At 39.1% G+C, this 22,359-nt stretch overlaps 1 protein-coding gene across 2 annotated transcripts in view; it reads left to right on the forward strand.

Annotated features, from left to right (window-relative positions):
- The first annotated feature begins 728 nt into the window (after nt 1–728).
- NAPEPLD (N-acyl phosphatidylethanolamine phospholipase D) overlaps nt 729–22,359 on the forward strand; it is a 53,645-nt gene continuing 32,014 nt past the window's right edge. Inside the window, exon 1 of one of the 2 annotated variants that reach the window (XM_037836474.1) lies at nt 729–1,059. In XM_037836474.1, coding sequence (XP_037692402.1) covers nt 806–1,059 — 254 coding nt within the window. In that variant the 5' untranslated portion in view covers nt 729–805. Of the gene's footprint in view, nt 1,390–22,359 lie in introns of both variants that reach the window. The other variant, XM_037836475.1, reaches the window with a different exon arrangement.

The raw sequence follows: 22,359 nt of genomic DNA on the forward strand, positions 1-22,359 counted from the left end.
AGAACAACATCCAGAACCCCAGATCTGGACAGTTCTTTCTGGCCCACGGATACACTCCAGAAAACTTTATAGAGCAATCTTTTCGTCCAACACTCATTGTTGATTTCTATTTCCATCTCTCTATACTTGCATTACTTACTGAAACAGCTAATTTCACCCAGCAGTTTAAAACGCAAATCCTGGGAGAAACTCGGAATCAGAATTTTTTGCTCTTTTGTCATCATTATGAGATTTAAAAAAAGGTTGCAAACTTAACTGTACCAGGAGTCCATGACATCTTTTTAAAAATAAATGAACAGTCTGTGACAAGGTAGTGCTGCAATTAACATTCAGTATCTATTGTATACGCTACAAATTACCATTTAGTTTTTTTGCTCCCAGGCTCACAATGCCAAGAAGCTAGTGAGTATGCTATGCTTGCGCAGTATATGACAGGCCACCACTGGATCAACAGAATCACATTTAGTTTTAGCAAATTATGGGTGGCGTTCAGGAATGTGCTCAAGCGATTTTAAAGTCAGTATTCGCTTTAGGACAGGAAAGCAATTTGGCCTTGTAAGGGCCCTGGCTGCGTGTGTGTGAGTCGAGGAGAGAGCGGTAGATAGCGCGCGCGGAGCCTCTTTTACATAGACGGGGCCCACGGGCGCGGCCATCTTGGTGAGGGCCCGGACGGCGGCTAGTGCGGGGTTGATGTTGGTAGCGCTACCAGTTTCAAAGGTCATCACAGTGAGTGACCAGGGAACGTGAGCGGCCCGCCCTGCGGCCTGAGCTCCCTGCCGCACGGGAGCGACGGCTTGCCCCAAGGATGGTGAGGCAGCAAGCGCTGAGGCGCTGCCTGCAGTTATCAGCGTTCTCGGCCGCAGTGGCGGCGGCGCGGCGGGGTGGGCACGGCGCGGAAAAGGGGCGGAGGAACGCAGGCGCCGGCCGCCGCGGCCCCTCCTGCTGCGCGGGGGCGCTGTGCCGGGGAGCGCTGTTCCTCGCGGCGCTGTGGCCCGCAGCCGAGCAGCAGCAGCGGGAACGGCCACGGCGGCGCGCGCGCCCGGCCGCCCCTCGCTGGAGGTGAGCCCTCGCCCCCGCGCCCTCACCCCGCTCCACCGTCGCTCGCTTGCAGTCCGAGGGCTTCCCTTCCCACCCCCATCCCGGGGTGCTCGCTCCCTCGGGTGCCTCGGGGTACCGGGTTTCTTCCCGCCGAGGTTGCTCTTTCGCGTCTTTGCTGCAAAGGTCTGGGGCTCAGCTTGGGCTGTTGTGCGAAGTAGAGCGGACTGCTACTGGATTTCCCGGTCCCCGCGCCTTGCCTCATCCCGGAGACGCCGCACCTAAGAGGGCGAGGGATCTTTTGGATTTCCGCATATAGCGAGTTGCGGAGCCTGCGTTTCCGAAGCTGCCTAGGTGAAAAGCCACAGTATTTTTTTTTCCCTGTGAGAGAGTAGCCGTCTCTGGGATTTAAGATGCCATTTTTCCTGCAAATTACCAGGTTATACCTTCATTGATGGGCATACATGTGGGTGTATCTTCTTTTGGTTATAGGTAAATGAATGTGTTTACGACTTCCGAAAAGCAACTTAGTTCCTCTTCGTCTGTAGTGTTTATCTTCTAAACATCCATTCTAACAAGTTTCCCCCCTTTTAATCTTGAAAAGTTGACCGCGGAATGGGAATGAAAAGTAAAAGAATAGAGTAAGGTGGGGCGGGATGGTGGTGGTGGTGGTGGTGGGGGGTGCTTTCTTGAGTTTTTCATTCTGTGGTTGTTGGTTTGTTTTTTTAAATTAGATATTATTGCAGGGTTTTCAGAACTTGTATTCAGATAGACGGTTCCTCCCCGGAGAGAGCTCTCTGTGGTCCTGGTAGTTCAGGCAAATACGCTTCCACAGCTCCAGGGTCTGATGCATTATACCTCAGTTGGACCTAAAAAATATCAAGAGAATGAGAAAAGTTAACAGCTTAAAAAAATCATTTAGTTCCTGCTCTTTCCTTTTCTGTAGCTTGTTCTAGATGTGTTATAATGTTGTCTGCTTTGCATTGGCTTATCATGAAGTGTTTGGCATTTGATAACTCTGGTTAGTTTATTCAGAAAGTCATTCCCGAAATACTAGTTCTCGGAAAATCAAGAAATAATTAAAAATGGAAGTCTAGCAGTTTCATTTCTATTTTCAGTTAGGTTTTACAGTCATAAAATATGTAAAATTGTCAATCCCATTACACAGATGGGATTGCCTCAGTAATCAACATCATTTTAAAGAAGTTATGTAATCTTTGAAAGGAAAGATTACCTCTATCCCACAATAGTCTGCTTTTTGTTGCAAGAGAATATTAGGTCTGTTAAAGAAGAAGTTTAGGGTAGGCGTACCTATTTAAAATAAAAAAACTTTAAAGAGCGATTGAGGAATTAAAACTTCTAAGTCAAATGAAAATACAGTCATTATTTTCAAAGATTTTATTTTGTTACATTCTGCAGGCTTTTCTGCTGCAAGAATTTGTCTCTGAGAGACAAAAATACGTAGTGTATTTATCACACCCTTATTTTAACTCAATTCCAAATTATATTGTACAGCTTTTATATTGCAAAATTTAGTTTTAAAATTAGTTCATTTTAATATGAACAACATTTTAATATGAGCATTCCATCATAGGATTTTGGTTATGCTTTTGTTGATGAAGTCACCCTCATGTGTTTGTAAGAGGTATTATGGGTATTTGTGAGTTTGGAAAACTGAAGGGATTTTTAAGAACATTTAGTCTGTTTGGAAGAGCCTTTGTCTTTAATTTTGTTGTTTTTATTTCTAATGGGTGCTAGTTTCATTCTGCTTCTTAGTAGTGGTGAATAGCTGTCGATATAGTAGGTTTTTCCATTCTTTTCTACTCTTTTTATTTAAATAGAATATGTCTGTGTTGGAGGGCTGTGTAACATAGACATTTTAGATAGAACTGCACACAAGTAAAACATGTTTGCACTGAAATATTGGGGAAATGAACTATGTGCATAATCATTAAAGAGTACCTTTATCTACAAGGTCTGTGAGGGTATGTATAAAATTGGCATTAAAAAAATCACCCATGTGATTTCCAGCATAAGGTTCAAGTAATATTTCATGCTAACTTCAATATACTGAAGAATTCTGTCTACAGTTTATAGTGTTTCACATGACTTGTCTTTTGAATTTAATAAACATTTATTGTGCATTTAAATATTTTATTAACAGCCATTTGTAACAATATATATGAACTCAGGCAGTTTTGTAATGTCAGAGATAAGAGTCTTCTGCCAACTCGGTTAGGTAATGTATCATAACTTTATAATATACAAAGCTCTTTCAAGTATTTTTTTTTAAATATATATTTATTTTTAGTTAGGTTTTACAGTCATAAAATATGTAAAATTGTCAATCCCATTTCACAGATGAGGAAAACAGGAAACTGAAAGCCTGGGAGATTTTAGTGATTTTTCCCAAGGCCTCTCAGGCCAGCGTTCGGGAGGATATGTACAATGAAATTCTCGTAAGAGTGGTGTGTATCAGTAGGTTTTGGTCAACAACACAACAAAACCTTACACTCCTGGGTAACAGGTTGTAAACTGTCAGCATCATTGGATATGGAAGCACAGGACTGGCGTACCGATGGATTAGCATAACTTCAGAAGCATAATTGAAAATAAGTTTAGTACCTACCTATCTCATTTTGCAGTACATGCCTGCTGCCTAAAACAATCCTTTGCCTTTACAGGCAGGAGATTTTTGTGCTTGTCTGATTTGGAGGCCTTACTAAAGTAAGGGGCAGTGGCATATTGACTGAGCAATAAATGATTGTAATGCCTGTAGACTTCTACTGCTTGTTTGTAATTTCTTTCCATCATAAAAGCCAAGAATATATGAGTTATCAGCATAAAGACCCATTAAACTGCCTCATTGTTACAAGCAGGCACTACTTAAACTGGTCAAATGTTTGTTTTGCTTATAAGGCTTTGATACTTAGGCAGTTGGTAGATAACAGAAAAGAATTTGTTCTGAACATTGTTTTGTGCTATTGTGTGGTTGAAGTAACTAACTGAAAGTTTAAAGCATTTCTGGACTCAAATTCTTCTTTTTAAATTTGAGGCCAATTAATCTGCTTATAAACTAAACTAGGTAAAATTAACCTACATCTGGTGAAATGTGTCAGTTATCTTTCCATGTTAACCAGATGCTCTTCTGCTTCTAAGTGTTTCTAAGAATAATTAAGGTAAAGCATGGCCAGTCCAGACTCTATCATGAGCCAGAGTTGGACCTTTGGAAGAAACCAGAACTCTTTGGGCCTGATTTGCTTCATCCATAAAGTAAATGGGTCACATTAGTGATGACTTGAGTCATGGAAAGTTCAAGTTGGAAGTGTCCTTAGGGAGTACATACCTAGTCCAACCTCTTTAACTTACAGCTTTCCTATTTCTGCCTTCACAAGGGTTTTACCCTATCATGATACCACAACACTGAAGCCTATCAAAATTAGGCTTTTCCACCATTTCACAGAGATGAGATATTTAAAAATTCTTGGATGAAATTTGGTTCCTCTCTCAGTCTTTCCTCACATAGTGTCTCAATTTTATAGTGTATATAGATCAAACATCCATGGTTCTATTCTGCTGAGTGCAATTTTTTGATGGTAATGCTGGTACACATATTGAAGTCATTACAAATTGAGGAGTTTGACATAATACACTTTTGATATTCTCAGCAACATTCTCTTGGTTAAGCATACTTTTATAAATTTGGTTGAAGACATAAATGTGCCTTTATAGGGCACCCCAAGGTGTAGAGTGCCCAATCTTCCCAGTTTTCCCAGGACAGAGGATTTCTGGATGCAGGGCTTTTAGTGCTAAAACTGGGAAAGCCCCAGGAAAACCATGTTAATTCGCCACCTTACCCGAGGGTATTTCTTTATGAGATTTATAGTTCTTCTCATTCAGAAGGATGAAATGTCAGGTGATTATATGCTAGATGAACTCAAAGGTACCTTTCAAAACATGGGAAATGCCATGTATGTTTTCCATGTATATGACTGAAATATGAAAACTAAATTATTATTTAATAGTTCTTTTCTGTGTAACTTAAATTAGAGCATCAGCAATTAAATAAAATACATCAGTTGAAGTCTACATGTAACATTAAAAGGGCATTGATATTTATAAGGGAACTAACATGTATTGAGTGTCACTCAGTGCTTTTTGTTTTGAAAAGGAAAATTGAAAAGACATTGTTGAAAGCAAAAAAAATGCTAGCCTTGTCAGTGAGACCATAACTGTTGGCTAAATGCTACTGATTTTAGAACCTAGGAATCTCTTCATGATACATTTATTGTATTTTCCTTGCAGAGCCAAATGATTAGTGGAAAGAGCATGGTCTTTGGAGTCTGGTCAACTTGAGTTGGATTCCCAGGACCAACTGTTAAAACTGACCTTACTCAAATTATTAAATTCTGTGAACCTCTGTTATATAAGCTATAAAATGAGTGTAATAATACCCACTGTTTGGGAATGTTGTGAGGATTAAATGAGATGATGAATGTATATAAAGTGTCTGGCACATACTGAGTGCTTGAGAAATGAGAAATTATAGCAATCATACTGTGTTGCTCCATGTACCCATGTTTGGATTAGGAAGTCTGTAGTTTGGGAGATTATTACCTTTAGTGTTTTTGTAGCTTCCCTATACTTCTCACTTATGATCATTTTATCAATTAGGATTCATTTGGGGAGCGTTTAAAATATTCCTCAAATATGTGTCTCTCTCATATGAAAAAAGTCCAGCCTTGGTATGGCTGTCCTTGAAGTCCTTCCTGCTCTCCTTTCTGCCATTCCTCATCCTCATGACTCAAGACACTACAGGCAGCAGAATGCAGGAAAAATCAAGAAGGCTGCCTCCCTCTCCCTTAAGGAGACTCCTGGAAGCAACAAGCAAGAAATCTGCTTCTATTACATTGGCCAGAACTTAGCCAATGAAAAAATGCTGAGAAATGTAGTCGTTAAGCTGGTACATGGTTACCCTAAGTAAAACTGGGCTCTATTACTCAGAAGAAAAGGAAAATTAGAGATTAGCGTGGGCATCTTGTAGTCTTTTATCACTCTACCTCCACTTTACCACTGTAGACTCCAATTACTCAGTCATTCTCCAAGGCTTTTAGATTTTTTTTATTTTGGTAATTAGTAGAGTGGATGCAAATATCTTTATTGACTTCTGTCTCACTGTCCTTTGGTTATTTTTGCTTCTCCTATAATTTGATTTCCAGCAGGAGATCATTTAAAAACAATTAACTATATCTGAATCAAGTGATTAGGCATTTAAGTTCCTGTTCCTCATTTATTCATTCAGTAAATATTTATTGAGCACTTATCATGTACTGGCTGCTGTGGGTTGTTATGGACAATGTGAATCATTACTGATTGTGTTTTCTTTTTTTGCCTTGTCTTCCTGGAAACACAGAGTCAAATTTGTGACTCGGACCGAGTACAAGTCTGTGACCTATCAAACTTTACCTAGCTGTGTACAGTCTTTTTAGTCCTAGTACTTGTAGCAGTCTCTGGAATCTGGGGCAGGGAGGAAAAGTAGGCTTAATGGGAGACAGCTTACTGAGAACTTACTTTGGTCCCTTCTAAATGCCTGTCCTTTCTTTTGTATCCTTAGTTCTCAACCTTGCCTACACATCCAGAATCACCTACAGAGCTTTTTAAGATTACCTAGGAACCCCTCACCCCCTTTCCTGACGTTTTGATTCAGTTGGCCTCATAGTTTAAAAAGCTCTGCTCAAATTCTGATGTGCCGCCAACTTTGAGAATCACTGGCTTAAGGCTTTGTACCCAGCTAACTTGGAAATACTCTGGCGGTGGGTGGGGGGAGGTGTGTCCCCACCTTGTTCTTTATCATTCACACACTGGAAATCAGATCCTTTCCTGACAACCTGTTATGACCACAGGAAGGGGAGATGGGAGGAAATCTGAGATCACTGCAGTTGCTTGGGTAGGAGAGACAAGCCACTGAAATGCTTTAGAGGACAAATTTAGCTATATTACGATTTTTTCTAGAGCTGGCCTTGCTTGCCTGTTTTCTCTGCTCCCATTATGGGGAGTTTTTCCTTTGAGCAAAAGAATCTTGTTAATTTGGGTCTTAATCCCTGGAAAAAGTATAGGGTCTAAATGTGGCCACCAGTTAATATTGTGAGTTTGCATATTTTTGCTCTTGGATTCACTGAGAGTTGGTGAAGGGGGTGGGGATTGGAGAGGATTATTATTTTCAGAATCAGGAGATTATCAAGGTTTTTAAGAGCTTCCTGGTGATTCCAGGAGGGTTGGTGAATCCACAAGGAGCTATAGGGTTGGGCAAGAATGCTATGGAGAATCGTGGTTTCATATTTGTTTTAAGAGTTTTATGATCCCTGCAAAGACAAGACCTTCTCTTATTCCAATATAAGAACAAAAACATATTCCAGAGTTATTCCATTTCAGTTTATTCATGCTGCTGCCCTTGAACCCCCACTTTTCATAAGTGCAGATATTTAAAAATGGAATATCTCTCCCACTAATCCTTATTAAACAGTATATAGAGCATAGTAAAGCAGTGGCTTACAGTTATCAAGGACTTTCTGTGTGCCAGGCACTGGGCTAAGTAAACATTATGTACATTTATTCCACACAATAACCCAATGAATGGACACCATTATTATTCCTATTTTACAGGCACAACGACTAAAGCTTAGAAACAGTAACATGGGACAAAGTTGGGAAATATTTATCTAAAAATGTCTTTTTTTAAAAATAATTCTATTTTGTTCAGATATATTCACATACCATGCTGTCATACAAAGCGTACAATGAGTTGTTCACAGTACCACCATATAGTTGTATGTCCATCACCAAAATTAATTTTTGAACATTTTCATTACCACACACACAAAAGTAATAAGAATAAAACTTAAAGTGAAAAAGAACAATTAAAGTAAAAAAGAACACTGGGTGCCTTTTTTTTTTTTTTTGCCCGTTTTTCTACTCATCCATCCATACCCTGGACAAAGGGAAGTATGATCCACATTGCTTTTCCAATCACATTGTCACCCCTCATAAGCTACATTTTTATACAGTCGCCTTCAAGATTCAAGGGTTCTGGGTTGTAGTTTGATAGTTTCAGGTATTTACTGCTAGCTATTCCAATTCATTAGAACCTAAAAGGGGTTATGTATATTGTGTATAAGAGTGCCCACCAGAGTGACCTCTCGGTTCCTTTTGGAATCTCTCAGCCACTGAAACTTAATTTTATTTCCCTTCACATCCCCCTTTTGGTCGACAAGATGTTCTCAATCCCACGATGCTGGGTCCAGATTCTTCCCTGGGAGTCATATTCCACGTTGCCAGGGGCATTTACACCCCTGGGTGTCAGATCCCATGTAGGGGGGAGGGCAGTGATTTCATCTGCCAAGTTGGCTTAGCTAGAGAGAGAGGGCCACATCTGAGCAACAAAGAGGCATTCGGGAGGAGACATTTAGGTACAATTATAAGCAGGCCCAGCCTCTCCTTTGCAGTAACAGTCCTCCCAAGGGCAAGTCCCATGGTAGAGAGTTCAGCCCATCCAACCACCAGTCCCCAATGTCTGTGAGCACAGCAGCAACCATCGAGGTGGGGAAACCCAACACCCCTGCATTCTCCCCCAGCATTGTTCACATTAGTGGTAGCATATAATATTTCTCTTTTTGTGCCTGGCTTATTTTGCTCAGCATTATGTCTTCAAGATTCATCCAAGTTGTCATGTGTTTCATGACATCGTTCCTTCTTACTGCTGCATAGTTTTCCATTGTGTGTATATACCACATTTTATTTATCCACTCATCTGTTGAAGGACATTTGGGTTGTTTCCATCTCTTGGCAATTGTGAATAATGCTGCTGTGAACATCGGTGTGCAAATACCTATTCATGTCACTGCTTTCAGACCTTCTGGGTATATATCGAGAAGTGAAATTGCCAGATAGTAGGGTAATTTGATATCTGGTTTTCTGAGGAACTGCCAAACTGTCTTCCACAGTGGCTGGACCATTATACAGTCCTACCAGCAATGAATAAGAGTTCCAATTTCTCCACATCCTCTCCAGCATTTGTAGTTTCCTGTTTGTTTAATGGCAGCCATTCTAATTGGTGTGAGATGGTATCTCATTGTAGTCTTAATATGCATCTCCCTAATAGCTAGTGAAGATGAACATTTTTTCATGTGTTTTTTAGCCATTTGTATTTCTTCTTCAGAGAAATGTCTTTTCATATCTTTTGCCCATGTTATAATTGGGTTGTTTGTACTATTATTGTTATACTTTATATATGTGAGATATCAGTCTTTTATCAGATAGATGGTTTCCAAAATTTTTTTCCCATTGAGTTGGCTGCCTCTTCACCTTTTTGAAAAGTTCCTTTGAGGTACAGAAACTTCTAAACTTGAGGAGTTCCCATTTATCTATTTTTTCCTCTGTTGCTTGTGCTTTGGGTGTAAGGTCTAAGAAGTGACCTTCTCATACTAGGTCTTGAAGACGTCTCCCTACATTATCTTCTAGGAGTTTTATGGTACTGTCTTTTATATTGAGGTCTTTGATCCATTTTGAGTTAATTTTTGTGTAGGGTGTGAGGTAGGGGTCCTCTTTCATTCTTTTGGATATGGGTATCCAACTCTCCCAGCCCCATTTGTTGAAAAGACTGTTATGTCCCAGTTCAGTGGCTTTGAGGGCCTTATCGAAGATCAGTCGGCCATAGATCTGGGGGTCTATGTCTGAATTCTCAATTTGATTCCATTGATCAATATATCTATCTTTGTGCCAGTACCATGCTGTTTTGACTACTGTGGCTTTATAGTAAGCTTCAAAGTCAGGGAGTGTAAGTCCTCCACTTCATTTTTCTTTTCGAGAGTGTTTTTAGCAATTCGAGGCATCTTCTCTTTCCAAAAAAATTTGATAACTAGCTTTTCCAAGTCTGCAAAGTAGGTTGTTGGAATTTTGATTGGGATTGCATTGAATCTGTAGATGAGTTTGGGTAGAATTGACATCTTAATGACATTTAGCCTTCCTATCCATGAACATGGAATATTTTTCCGTCTTTTAAGGTCCCTTTCTATTTGTTTTAGTGGAGTTATGTAGTTTTCTTTGTATAGGTCTTTCACATCTTTGGTTAAGTATATTCCAGGTACTTGATTTCTTTAGTTGCTATTGAAAACGGTATCTTTTTCTTGAGTGTCTCGTCGCTTCATTCATTTCTAGCGTATAGAAACATTATTGGCTTATGTGCATTAATCTTGTATCCCGCTACTTTGCTAAATTTGTTTATTAGCTCCAGTAGCTGTATTGTCGATTTCTCAGGGTTTTCCAGATATAAGATCATATCATCTGCAAATAATGACTTCTTCCTTTCCAATTTGGATGCCTTTTATTTCTTTGTCTTGCCAGATTGCCCTGGCTAGCAATTCCAGCACAATGTTGAATAACAGTGGTGACAGCAGGCATCCTTGTCTCTTTCCTGATCTTAGAGGGAAGGCTTTCAGTCTCTCACCATTGAGTACTATGCTGGGTGTGGGTTTTTCATATACGCTCTTTATCATATTGAGGAAGTTTCCTTCAATTCCTACTTTTTGAAGTGTTTTTATCAAAAAGCGATGTTGGATTTTGTTGAATGCTTTTTCAGCATCTATTGAGATAGTTATTTGATTTTTCTCTTTCGATTTGTTAATGTGTCATATTACATTGATTGATTTTCTTATGTTGAACCATCCTTGCATGCCTGGAATGAACCCCACTTGGTCTTGGTGTATGATTTTTTTAATGTGTCTTTGGATTCAATATGCAAGTATTTTGTTGAGAATTTTTGCATCTGTACTCATTAGGGAGATAGGCCTGTAGTTTTCCTTTTTTGTGGCATCTTTACCTGTTTTGGTATTAGATAGATGTTAGTGTCATAAAATATGTTAGGTGGTGTTCCATTTTCTTAAATGTTTTGAAAGAGTTTAAGTAAGGTTGGTGTCAGTTCTTTTTGGAAAGTTTGGTAGAATTCCCCTGTGAAGCCATCTGGCCCTGGGCATTTATTTGTGGGAAGTTTTTTGATGACTGATTGGATCTCTTTGCTTGTGATTGGTTGGTTGAGGTCTTTTGTTTCTTCTCTGGTCAGTCTAGGTTGTTCATATGTTTCCAGGAAATTGTCCATTTCCTCTACATTATGGAGTTTGTTGGCATACAGTTGTTCATAGCATCCTCTTATAATTTTTTAAATTTCTTTGGGATCTGCAGTAATGTCACCTTTCTCATTCATTATTTTGTTGTATGGGTCTTCTCTCTTTTTGATTTTGTCAGTCTAGCTAGGGGCTTGTCAATCTTGTTGATCTTCTCAAAGAGCCAATTTTTGGTGTTGTTTATTCTATTTTTTTTTTTTGTTCTCTATGTCATTTATTTCTGCTTAAACCTTGTTATTTCTTTTCTTCTACTTAGTTTATGATTAGTTTGCTGTTCATTTTCTAGCTATTTCAGTTGCTCCATTAGTTCTGTGATTTTAGCTCTTTTTTCCTTTTTGATGTATCCGTTTAGTGCTGTAAACTTCCTCCTCAGTACCGCTTTTGCTGCATCCTATCGATTTTGATATGTTGTGTTCTCATTTTCATTTGTTTCTATATATTTAGCAATTTCTCTTGCTATTTCTTCTTTAACCCACTGATTGTTTAGTAGTGTGTTGTTTAACCTCCAGGTATTTGTGAATTTTCTAAGTCTCTGATGGTTATTGACTTCTAATTTATTTCTTTGTGATCAGAGAATGTGCTTTGAATAATTTCATTTTTTTTAAATTTATTGAGGATTCTTTTATGTCCCAAGCATATGGTCTATTCTGGAGAAAGTTCTGTGAGCACTAGAGCAGAATGTGTATCCTGGTGTTCTAGTTTGCTAATGCTGTTGGGATGCAAAAAACCAGAAATGGATCAGCTTATATAAAGGGGGTTTATTTGGTTACACAGTTACAGTGTTAAGGCCATAAAGTGTCCAAGGTAACACATGAGCAATCGGGTACCTTCACTGGAGGATGGCCAATGGTGTCCGGAAAACCTATGTTGGCTAGGAAGGCATGTGGCTGGTGTCTGCTCCAAAGTTCTGGTTTCAAAATGGCTTTCTCCCAGAACGGTCCTCTCTAGGCTGCATTTCCTCAAAAATGTCACTCTTAGTTGCATTTGGTGTATTTCTCCTCTCTTAGCTTCTTTGGATCACAGGTCTGCTTTCAACAGCTGTCTTCAAACTGTCTCTCATCTGCAGCTCCTGTGCTTTCTTCAAAGTGTCCCTCTTGGCTGTAGCAGCCTGCTCCTTCTGTCTGTTCCCACGTAGTGCTCCAGTAATTCAACTCAGACCCACCCTGAATGGGCAGGCCAACACCTCCATGGAAATTATCCAATCAGAGTCACCAGCATAGTTGGGTGGGGCACATCTCCATGGAAACACTCCAAGAATTACAATCTAATCAACACTGATAGGTCCGCCGACACAAGAGTATATCAGACAATGGTGTTTGGGGGGAAGTAACACATTCAGACTGGCACACCTGGTGATTTGGGATGTAATATTCTATATATGTCTGTTAAATCCAATTTATTTATCAGATTGTTTAGGTTTTCAGTTTCCTTATTGGTCTTCTGTCTGGTTGATCTAGCTGTAGGAGAGAGTGATGTGTTGGAGTCTCCCACAATTATCGTGGAAACATCAATTGCTTCCTTTAGTTTTGCCAGTGTTTGTTTCATGTATTTTGTGGCACCATGATTGGGTGCATAAACATTCATGATTGTTATTTCTTCTTGTTGAATTGCTCCTTTTATTAGTATATAGTGGCCTTCTTTGTCTTTCATAACATCCTTGCATTTAAAGTCTATTTTATCTGAGATTAATATTGCTACTCCTGCTTTCTTTTGGCTGTAGCTTGCATGAAATATTTTTTTCCATCCTTTCACTTTCAATTTCTTTGTGTCCATGTGTCTAAGATGAGTCCGCTGTATGCAGCATATTGATGGTTCATATTTTTTGATGCATTCTGCCAGTCTTATCTTTTAATTGGGGAGTTTAATCCATTTTCTGTCAACGTTATTACTGTGAAGGCATTTCTTGAATCAGCCATCCTATCCTTTGGTTTGTTTGTCAGATGTATTCCCCCCTCCCCAATGTCCTTTATTGAACCAATATTGAATCTCTTTAGTACTGAACCTTTCTCCGTATCTCTCTCTCCTTTTTTGTTCCTCTGTTGGTAGGGCTCCCTTTAGTATCTCAAGTAGGGCAGGTCTTTTATTAGCAAAATCTCTCAGCATTTGTTTGTCTGTGAAAAATTTAAGCTCTCCCTCAAATTTGAAGGAGAGCTTTGCTGGATAAATAATTCTTGGTTGGCAATTTTTCTCTCTCAGAATTTTAAATGTCATGCCATTGCCTTCTCGCCTCCATGGTGGCTGCTGAATAGTCACTACTTAGTCTTATGTTGTTTACTTTGTATGTGGTGAATTGCTTTTCTCCTGCTCCCTTCAGAACTTACTCCTTCTCTTCAGTGTTTGACAGTCTGATCAGAATATATCTTGGAGTGGGTTTATTTGGATTTATTATTTGGAGTTCGCTGGGCATTTATGCTTTGTGTATTTATGTTGTGTAGAAGGTTTGGGAAGTTTTCCCCAACAATTTCTTTGAATACTCTTTCTAGACCTTTACCATTCTCCTCCCCTCCTGGGACACCAATAGTCTTATATTTGGACGTTTTATTTTATCTGTCATATCCCTGAGGTCCATTTCGATTTTTTTTGATTTTTTCTCCATTCATTCTTTTGTTTTTTCGTTTTCCATTTTGTCATCCTTCAGGTTGCTGATTCATGGTTCAGCTTCCTCTAGTCTTGTACTATGAGTATCCAGAATCTTTTTAATTTGGTTGACAGTTTCTTTTTTTTCCATAAGATCATCTATTTTTTTACTTACTGTTACATTTCTTCTTTATGTTCTTCTAGGGTCTTCTTCATGTCCTTCATTTCCTGTGCCATGCTCTCATTGTTTGTCTTTAGTTCTTTGATTAATTGCTCCAAATACTGCGTCTCCTCTGATGTTTTGATTTGGTTGTTTGGGTTTGGGTTATCCATATCGTCTGTTTTTTCATATGCTTTAAAATTTTCTGTTGTTTTTGGTCTCTTGGTGTTTGCTTAACTTGACAGGGTTCTTTTAGGATATGTAGACTGATTCAAAGAGTAATCTCTAATTTGTCAGATCTACAGCTTGGTGGCATACACATTCTCTAACCAGCAGGTGGCGTGCGCGAGCCACCTGTTCCCCTCAAGCCAGTTCTCCCCAACTTTGTCTTTGTGGTGTGTGGGGGTCTGATTATTTTGAGAGTCCAGTTGGTGTACCAAGTTTGGGTGTGTTGTTGGTGCTGTCTGTCCTGAATGTGGGATGTGTGTCTGAGTGGTTAGGGAGGGAGGGAGGCTTTAATAACCAAACCTCCCAGGTGTTCCTGGAGACTTAAGGCTGTTGCAAGAGTCTAAACCTTCAGTTCAGTCTCTCCACAGCTTGTCTCTGCCGCTGACCCACAAGTCTTTTGTATTGGCGTATGGTCCCTGGGATTTCTGAGTGGGTCCCCCTTTCAAGCTGTGGATATACTTTTAAGTTTCACAGGGCATCAGCTTAGTCCAGTTTCTTCCGCATCCTCCCCCAACATTTTTTTTTTTTAATCATCATTTTATTGAGATATATTCACATACCACGCAGTCATACAAAACAAATCGTACTTTCGATTGTTTACAGTACCATTACATAGTTGTACATTCATCACCTAAATCAATCCCTGACACCTTCATTAGCACACACACAAAAATAACAAGAATAATAATTAGAGTGAAAAAGAGCAATTGAAGTAAAAAAGAACACTGGGTACCTTTGTCTGTTTGTTTCCTTCCCCTACTTTTCTACACATCCATCCATAAACTAGACAAAGTGGAGTTTGGTCCTTATGGCTTTCCCAATCCCATTGTCACCCCTCATAAGCTACATTTTTATACAACTGTCTTCGAGATTCATGGGTTCTGGGTTGTAGTTTGATAGTTTCAGGTATCCACCACCAGCTACCCGAATTCTTTAGAACCTAAAAAGGGTTGTCTTAAGTGTGCGTAAGAGTGCCCACCAGAGTGATCTCTCGGCTCGTTTTGGAATCTCTCTGCCACTGAAGCTTATTTCATTTCCTTTCACATCCCAATTTTGGTCAAGAAGATGTTCTCCGTCCCACGATGCCGGGTCTACTTTCCTCCCCGGGAGTCATATTCCACGTTGCCAGGGAGATTCACTCCCCTGGGTGTCTGATCCCACATAGGGGGGAGGGCAGTGATTTCACCTTTCAAGTTGGCTTAGCCAGAGAGAGAGGGCCACATCTGAGCAACAAAGAGGCATTCAGGAGGAGACTCTTAGGCACAAATATAGGGAGGCCTAGCTTCTCCTTTGCAGCAACCGTCTTCCCAAGGGTAAAACTTATGGTAGAGGGCTCAACCCATCAAACCACCAGCCCCCTATGTCTGTGGTCATGTTAGCAACCATGGAGGTGGGGTAGGCGAATACCCCTGCATTCTCCACAGGCTCCTCAAGGGGGCACTACATCTTTTTTTTTTTTCCTTGTTTTTCTTTTCTTTTTTTTTTTTTTAACTTTCCCTTCTTTTTTAAATCAACTGTATGAAAAAAAAAGTTAAAAAGAAAACAAACATACAATAAAAGAACATTTCAAAGAGGCCATAACAAGGGAGTAAGAAAAAAACAACTAACCTAAGATAACTGCTTAACTTCCAACATGTTCCTACTTTACCCCAAGAAAATTACCTAATATAGCAAGATTTCTGTGATCATCTCCCTGATGATCCTAGAGTTTTAAAGCTGCTGCAATAGTCTAATCCTTCAGTTCAGTCCTGCCATAGTTTGTCTCTGCCACTGACCCACAAGTTTTTGGTATTGTCGTATGGCTCCTGAGACTTGCAAGTGGGCCCCTCTTCCAGGCTGTGCACCCCGGGTCCTCTGTTGAGGGATGACTGTGCTATGTCACAGGTGAGTGCCGTCCCCCCAGGGCAGTTCTGGGCTGCTGGGCTGTGTAGGGAGGCTCCCAGTCTGCTCAAATGATGGCTGAATGGGGCTTTGTTAATTCACACTGCTCCACCTTCCCAGCTCTGGGACAATCAGCTGAGGTTGCAGGGAAGGCTAATGTCCACGCCCAGTTTTGTGGTGTGTGCCTGTTATTTGAAGCACTTCCGTCACACTGGGTTGTCTGGGGCAGCTCTGGGCTATGGGGCTGGTGATGGGCAGGAGTGTTTCCTGTCCACCAGGATGGTGGCTGTGAGCGGACACCCCCCTTTTCTTGGGAAGTTGTGGTGTTTAGTGAATTTTCTCAGCCGCTGGATTATTGCCTTTTGTCTCAGAGCTCTCTTAGTTCTGCTCTTGACTTGACATGCCCAAATTGCAATTCTTTGAAGCTTTCTGTATTGGGCTTCTTAGAGTAATTGTTTTAGAAAAAGAAAAAAGGATTAAAAAAAAAAAAAAAAAAAAAAGGGCCCTCCTCAGAGATCTAATGGTTTATTGAAATGCTAATAGACAAAGCAACCAGGGCCATTAAGGAAAGGTCCACAGGGCAGAGAGATCAGCTTTTCTTCGGGATTTGCATATGCGCCTCAAGGCCTGAGCTCTGCCCTTCCCCTTTCTGTGTTCACCAGAACTCCAAAAATCCTCTGCTTTTATTTTGGAGTTTTTCGTGTTATTTTTTTTTTTTCTGTGCCTGTCTCCTCTCTGCTGGGCTGGCAGCTCTCAGATTCTCTGGTGTCTGGTCTCAGTCTATCTATGGTTGGAGTATGGATCAGTAGAATGAGTTTCCGAGAAGGGCTACCACTGCAGTTCTCCCTTTTCCTTCCCGGAGCTGGCAGCCCCTCCTCCCACGGGACTGAGCCTGGCAGGGAGGGGCGCGGGTCCCCTGGCCGCAAAAACTTACAGATTTCGCTGATCGCAGCAGTTCGACATTTTCATGAGTGTTGTATGAAGTATGCCCAAAGACAGATTGCTCTGTGGTGTCCAGTCCACGCAGTTCCTGGCTTTTTACCTACTTTCCTGGAGGAGTAACTAAAACTTACAGCTCACCAGTCTGCCATCTTGCCCCGCCTCCTCCCCCAACATTTTTAATTAAATAATTCTGTGTATCATTTAGGTATTATTAATGATTACACAGAAAATGAATCCATACTTTGTTTAGTATTAATTTCAAGAGGTGATAACTAATAAGTATGGTGTTATTTTAGGCATGTTTTCTCAATGTACCTTAATGTGCTATTTTAATTTGCTTATTATAAGGATTCTAGTTGTAATACTGTAAATGGGACTTTAAAATGGACTTTGTCTTAAGTTGGCTGCTTAATATGTTTTATTGTCTCTACTTTGATCAAAGTTTTGCTTATTATAGAGGAAGCACCTGGAGTGTTTATGTATTTTGGTGACTCAGTATCTGTGAATAGCTTGTGAAATCACCTTTAGTCATTTTCAATACCTTGAAATAGTTAAGAATTTTCAAAGTCCTTGGCAATCTATGGTCAAAAACATTTGTTGCCCTTGACTACTTTTGAAAAGAAAATTGTTCTAAGTTTGTACCCTGAGCAATCTAATTGTGTTTTGCATTTGTGACTCTCAAAACTCTCTTTGAATCTTACACACTTCTGATAAGTTAGCATTTCTATGTGAATTATTTGTTAAAGTAATTTTACTGCTTATAATTAGATGAACCCTTTACAAGACAAATTTAAACATTTTTTTTAAACACGAGAAAATACTGTTTTATAATGGATAAAGAAACCTACACACTTTTTTTGAATTTTGTTTACATAAAATTATGGGAAGAAAAATGGAAAATTTTCAGCAATCTAGCCTTTTTAATCTCTCTGAAATTCTAAAATGTTATATCTTTCACCTGAAAAACACAATTGGATCAAAAAATCTTATTTTTCATTTATTGTTGACTCTTCTACTAAATAATAGTAATACCTAAATAATAGTAATAATAACAACTAACATTTTTATAACACTTTGAAATACTAATCGATGGTGTCATTTCCTCCTCATTACAGCCCTTCAAGGAGGTAGTTAGGAGATACCATCTTTAACAGATGAGTAAACCCAAGTTTAGCAAGATTAAGTTACCCTCCCTAAACTCTGGTTAATGGAAGAACTAGAATCTTATCTTCCTGACTCCCAACTAATGTTCATTTCACTCTTATGAGGATAAATTGCTTGTCAGACATATAGATTTATATTATATGTGTATATCTAAATGTATATGTATAAGTATACATGCATGTATATTCTAACCAATTTATTTTTGACTAAATAATTGTAACTGAAAGTTGTCTAACTTATTTTTAGTGTGCTCTTAGTTACTGCATATTAAGCTTACTATTTTTTTTGCTTTTCTTTAGCTACTTAGGGAAATTAAAGTCAATAAAGTAAGTTAAAGATGAAATTCAGTGACACAGAGAGCTACCAAGCAATGCAGTGCTTTCTTGGTTGATGTATGTTGTGTACTTACCTCCCACAAAACATTCTCCCTTTCATTATCCAGTGTTCTTCCCACACTAGGACTTAATCTGTCCTCCTAGCAATCTCCTCAATGCCTGTGAGCTGAACACCAGTCTTGCATGAAATCTGTATTAAATATGAAGGATGGGAGCAGTTTAATTTTAACCTACTAAAGCTCTTTGCAGACATTTTAATGAATTGAAATAGTTTCATTAGCTATGTTATTTAGTACTGTATTAATAAGTCTTTTTATTTAATAGAGTAAATATGAGATCGTGAACTTCACAATTTCAATAAAGTTAGAGATATCAGAAAATACAGTTCTGAATATTTTCCAGATTTAATGTCAACATCTTTTTTGGTATGTAATGGACAGTCACTCATTTAGTATTCATTAAATGTCTACTTTCAGAAGGATGATTTGCAATTTCATGATTTATATTTATGTTGAAATCCCAAATATACATTATACTATTGTAATTTTTTCTTTACAGACTTCTTTAAAAAGCCATGTATTTGATTCTAGGCAGTTGGCAAATTTTAAATGTCAAAGAAAGAAATGATGAAACATTTGCTTTTTTTTTTTTTTTTAATTTTTTATTAAGATTTATTCACATACCATACAATCATCCAAAGTATACAATCCATTGATCACATTACCATCATATAGTTGTTCAGTCATCACCCCTATCTGTGTTTTTTTATCTTCATTTTATTGAGATATATTCACATACCATGCAGTCATACAAAACAAATCGTACATTCGATTGTTCACAGTACCATTACATAGTTGTACATTCATCACCTAAATCAATCCCTGACACCTTCATTAGCACACACACAAAAATAACAAGAATAATAATTAAAGTGAAAAAGAGCAATTGAAGTAAAAAAGAACACTGGGTACCTTTGTCTGTTTGTTTGTTTGTTTCCTTCCCCTATTTTTCTACTCATCCATCCATAAACTAGACAAAGTGAAGTGTGGTCCTTATGGCTTTCCCAATCCCATTGTCACCCCTCATAAGCTACATTATTATACAACTGTCTTCGAGACAACTTGTCTTCGAGACAACTTGTCTTCCCAAGGGTAAAACCTATGGTAGAGGGCTCAACCCATCAAACCACCAATCCCCTATGTCTGTGGTCATGTTAGCAACCATCGAGGTGGGGTAGGCCAATACCCCTGCATTCTCCACAGGCTCCTCAAGGGGGCACTACATATTTTTTTCCATGTTTTTTTTTTTTTTTAACTTTTTTTCCTTTTTTAAATCAAGTGTATGAAAACAAAATAAAAAAAACAACATACAATAAAAGAACATTTCAAAGAGACCATAACAAGGGAGTAAGAAAAAGACAACTAACCTAAGATAACTGCTTCACTTCCAACATGTTCCTACTTTACCCCAAGAAAGTTACCTAATATAGCAACATTTCTGTGAACTTGTTCCTACTATATCCATCAGAAATTAACAGACCATAGTCATTCCTGGGCATTCCCAGAACGTTAAATAGCTTATCTGTTCTTCTTGGATTATTGTTCCCCGTTCCTTAATTGCTCTCTATTGCTAGTTCCCCTACATTCTGCATTATAAACCATTTGTTTTACATTTTTCAAAGTTCACATTAGTGGTAGCATATAATATTTCTCTTTTTGTGCCTGGCTTATTTCGCTCAGCATTATGTCTTCAAGGTTCATCCATGTTGTCATGTGTTTCATGAGATAGTTCCTCCTTACTGCCGTGTAGTATTCCATCGTGTGTATATACCACATGTTATTTATCCACTCATCTGTTGAAGGATATTTGTGTTGTTTCCATCTCTTGGCAATTGTGAATAATGCTGCTATGAACATTGGCGTGCAGATATCTGTTCGTGTCACTGCTTTCCGATCTTCCGGGTATATACCGAGAAGTATAATCGCTGGATCAAATGGTAACTCTATATCTAGTTTTCTAAGGAACTGCCAGACCGACTTCCAGAGTGGCTGAACCATTATACAGTCCCACCAACAATGAATAAGAGTTCCAATTTCTCCACACCCCCTCCAGCATTTGTGGTTTCCTATTTGTTTAATGGCAGCCACTCTAATCAGTGTGAGATGGTATCTCGTTGTGGTCTTAATTTGCATAAATCTAATTCATTTATCATATTGTTTAGGTTTTCAGTTTCCTTATTGGTCTTCTGTCTGGTTGATCTATCTATAGGAGAGAGTGATGTGTTGAAGTCTTCCACAATTATTGTGGAAACATCAATTGCTTCCTTTAGTTTTGCCAGTGTTTCTCTCATGTATTTTGTGGCACCTTGATTGGGTGCATAGACATTTACGATTGTTATTTCTTCTTGCTGAATTGCCCCTTTTATTAGTATGTAGTGGCCTTCTTTGTCTCTCAAAACATCCCTGCATTTGAAGTTTATTTTATCTGAGATTAATATTGCTACACCTGCTTTCTTTTGGCTGTAGCTTGCATGAAATAGTTTTTTCCATCCTTTCACTTTCAGTTTCTTTGTGTCCCTGTGTCTAAGATGAGTCTCTTGTATGCAACATATTGATGGTTCATTTTTTTTGATCCATTCTGCGAATCTATATCTTTTAATTGGGGAGTTTAATCCATTTACATTCAACGTTATAACCGTGAAGGAATTTCTTGAATCGGCCATCTTATCTTTTTGGTTTATGTTTGCCATATTTTTCCCTCTCTCTATTAATATCCTTTATTGTACCCATACCGAATCTCTTTAGTACTGAACCTTTCTCCAAGTCTCTCTGTCCTGTCTTTGTTTCTCTGTCTGTAGGGCTCCCCCCTTTTCTTGGGAAGTTGTGGTGTTTAGTGAATTTTCTCAGCCACTGGATTATTGCCTTTTGTCTCAGAGCTCTCTTCTGCTCTTGTCTTGACCCGCCCAAATTGCAAGTCTTTGAAGCTTTCTTTATTGGGCTTCTTAGAGTAATTGTTTTAGAAAAAAGAAAAAACGATTTAAAAAAAAAAAAAAAGGGCCGTCCTCACAGATCTAATGGGTTATTGAAATGCTAAGAGACAAAGCAATTAGGGCCATTAAGGAAAGGTCCACAGGGCAGGGAGATCAGCTTTTCTTCGGGATTTGTATATGAGCCTCAGGGCCTGAGCTCTGCCCTTCCCCTTTCTTTGTTCACCAGAACTCCAAAAACCCTCTGCTTTTCTTTGGAGTTTTTCATGCTGTTTTTTTCTATGCTTGTCTCCTCTCTGCTGGGCTGGCTGCTCTCAGATTCTCTGGCGTCTGGTCTCAGTCTATCTATGGTTGGAGTTTGGATAAGTAGAATGAGTTTCCGATAAGGGCTGCCACTGCAGTTCTCCCTTCTCCTTCCCGGAGCTGACAGCCCCTCCTCCCACGGGACTGAGTCTGGCAGGGAGGGGCGCAGGTCCCCTGGCCGCAGAAACTTACAGATTTCGCTGATCTCAGTAGTTCCACATTTTCATGAGTGTTGTATGAAGTATGCCCAAAGTCAGATTGCTCTGTGGTGTCCAGTCCACGCAGTTCTGGATTTCTACCTACTTTCCTGGAGGAGTAACTAAAACATACAGCTCACCAGTCCGCCATCTTGCCCCGCCTCTCTTTTGAAACAATTTATATTTACTCATGAGCATGCAAATTTACTTTCATTTAATGTTGGCCTGAAACCAAGGCAGACTTTTTACTTACTTTCTTAACTTTGGAGACAGATACATGACAAGAAATTATTGGGAAATATGCCACCTTTAATTGAGGAAACTCCAGTTCAAGTCTGATTCCAAAAACTGTGTTCTTTTATCACACTATGTTGTT

This window comes from Choloepus didactylus, chromosome 5 (genome assembly GCF_015220235.1).
Source record: "Choloepus didactylus isolate mChoDid1 chromosome 5, mChoDid1.pri, whole genome shotgun sequence".
NCBI classification, from domain to species: Eukaryota; Metazoa; Chordata; class Mammalia; order Pilosa; family Megalonychidae; genus Choloepus; species Choloepus didactylus.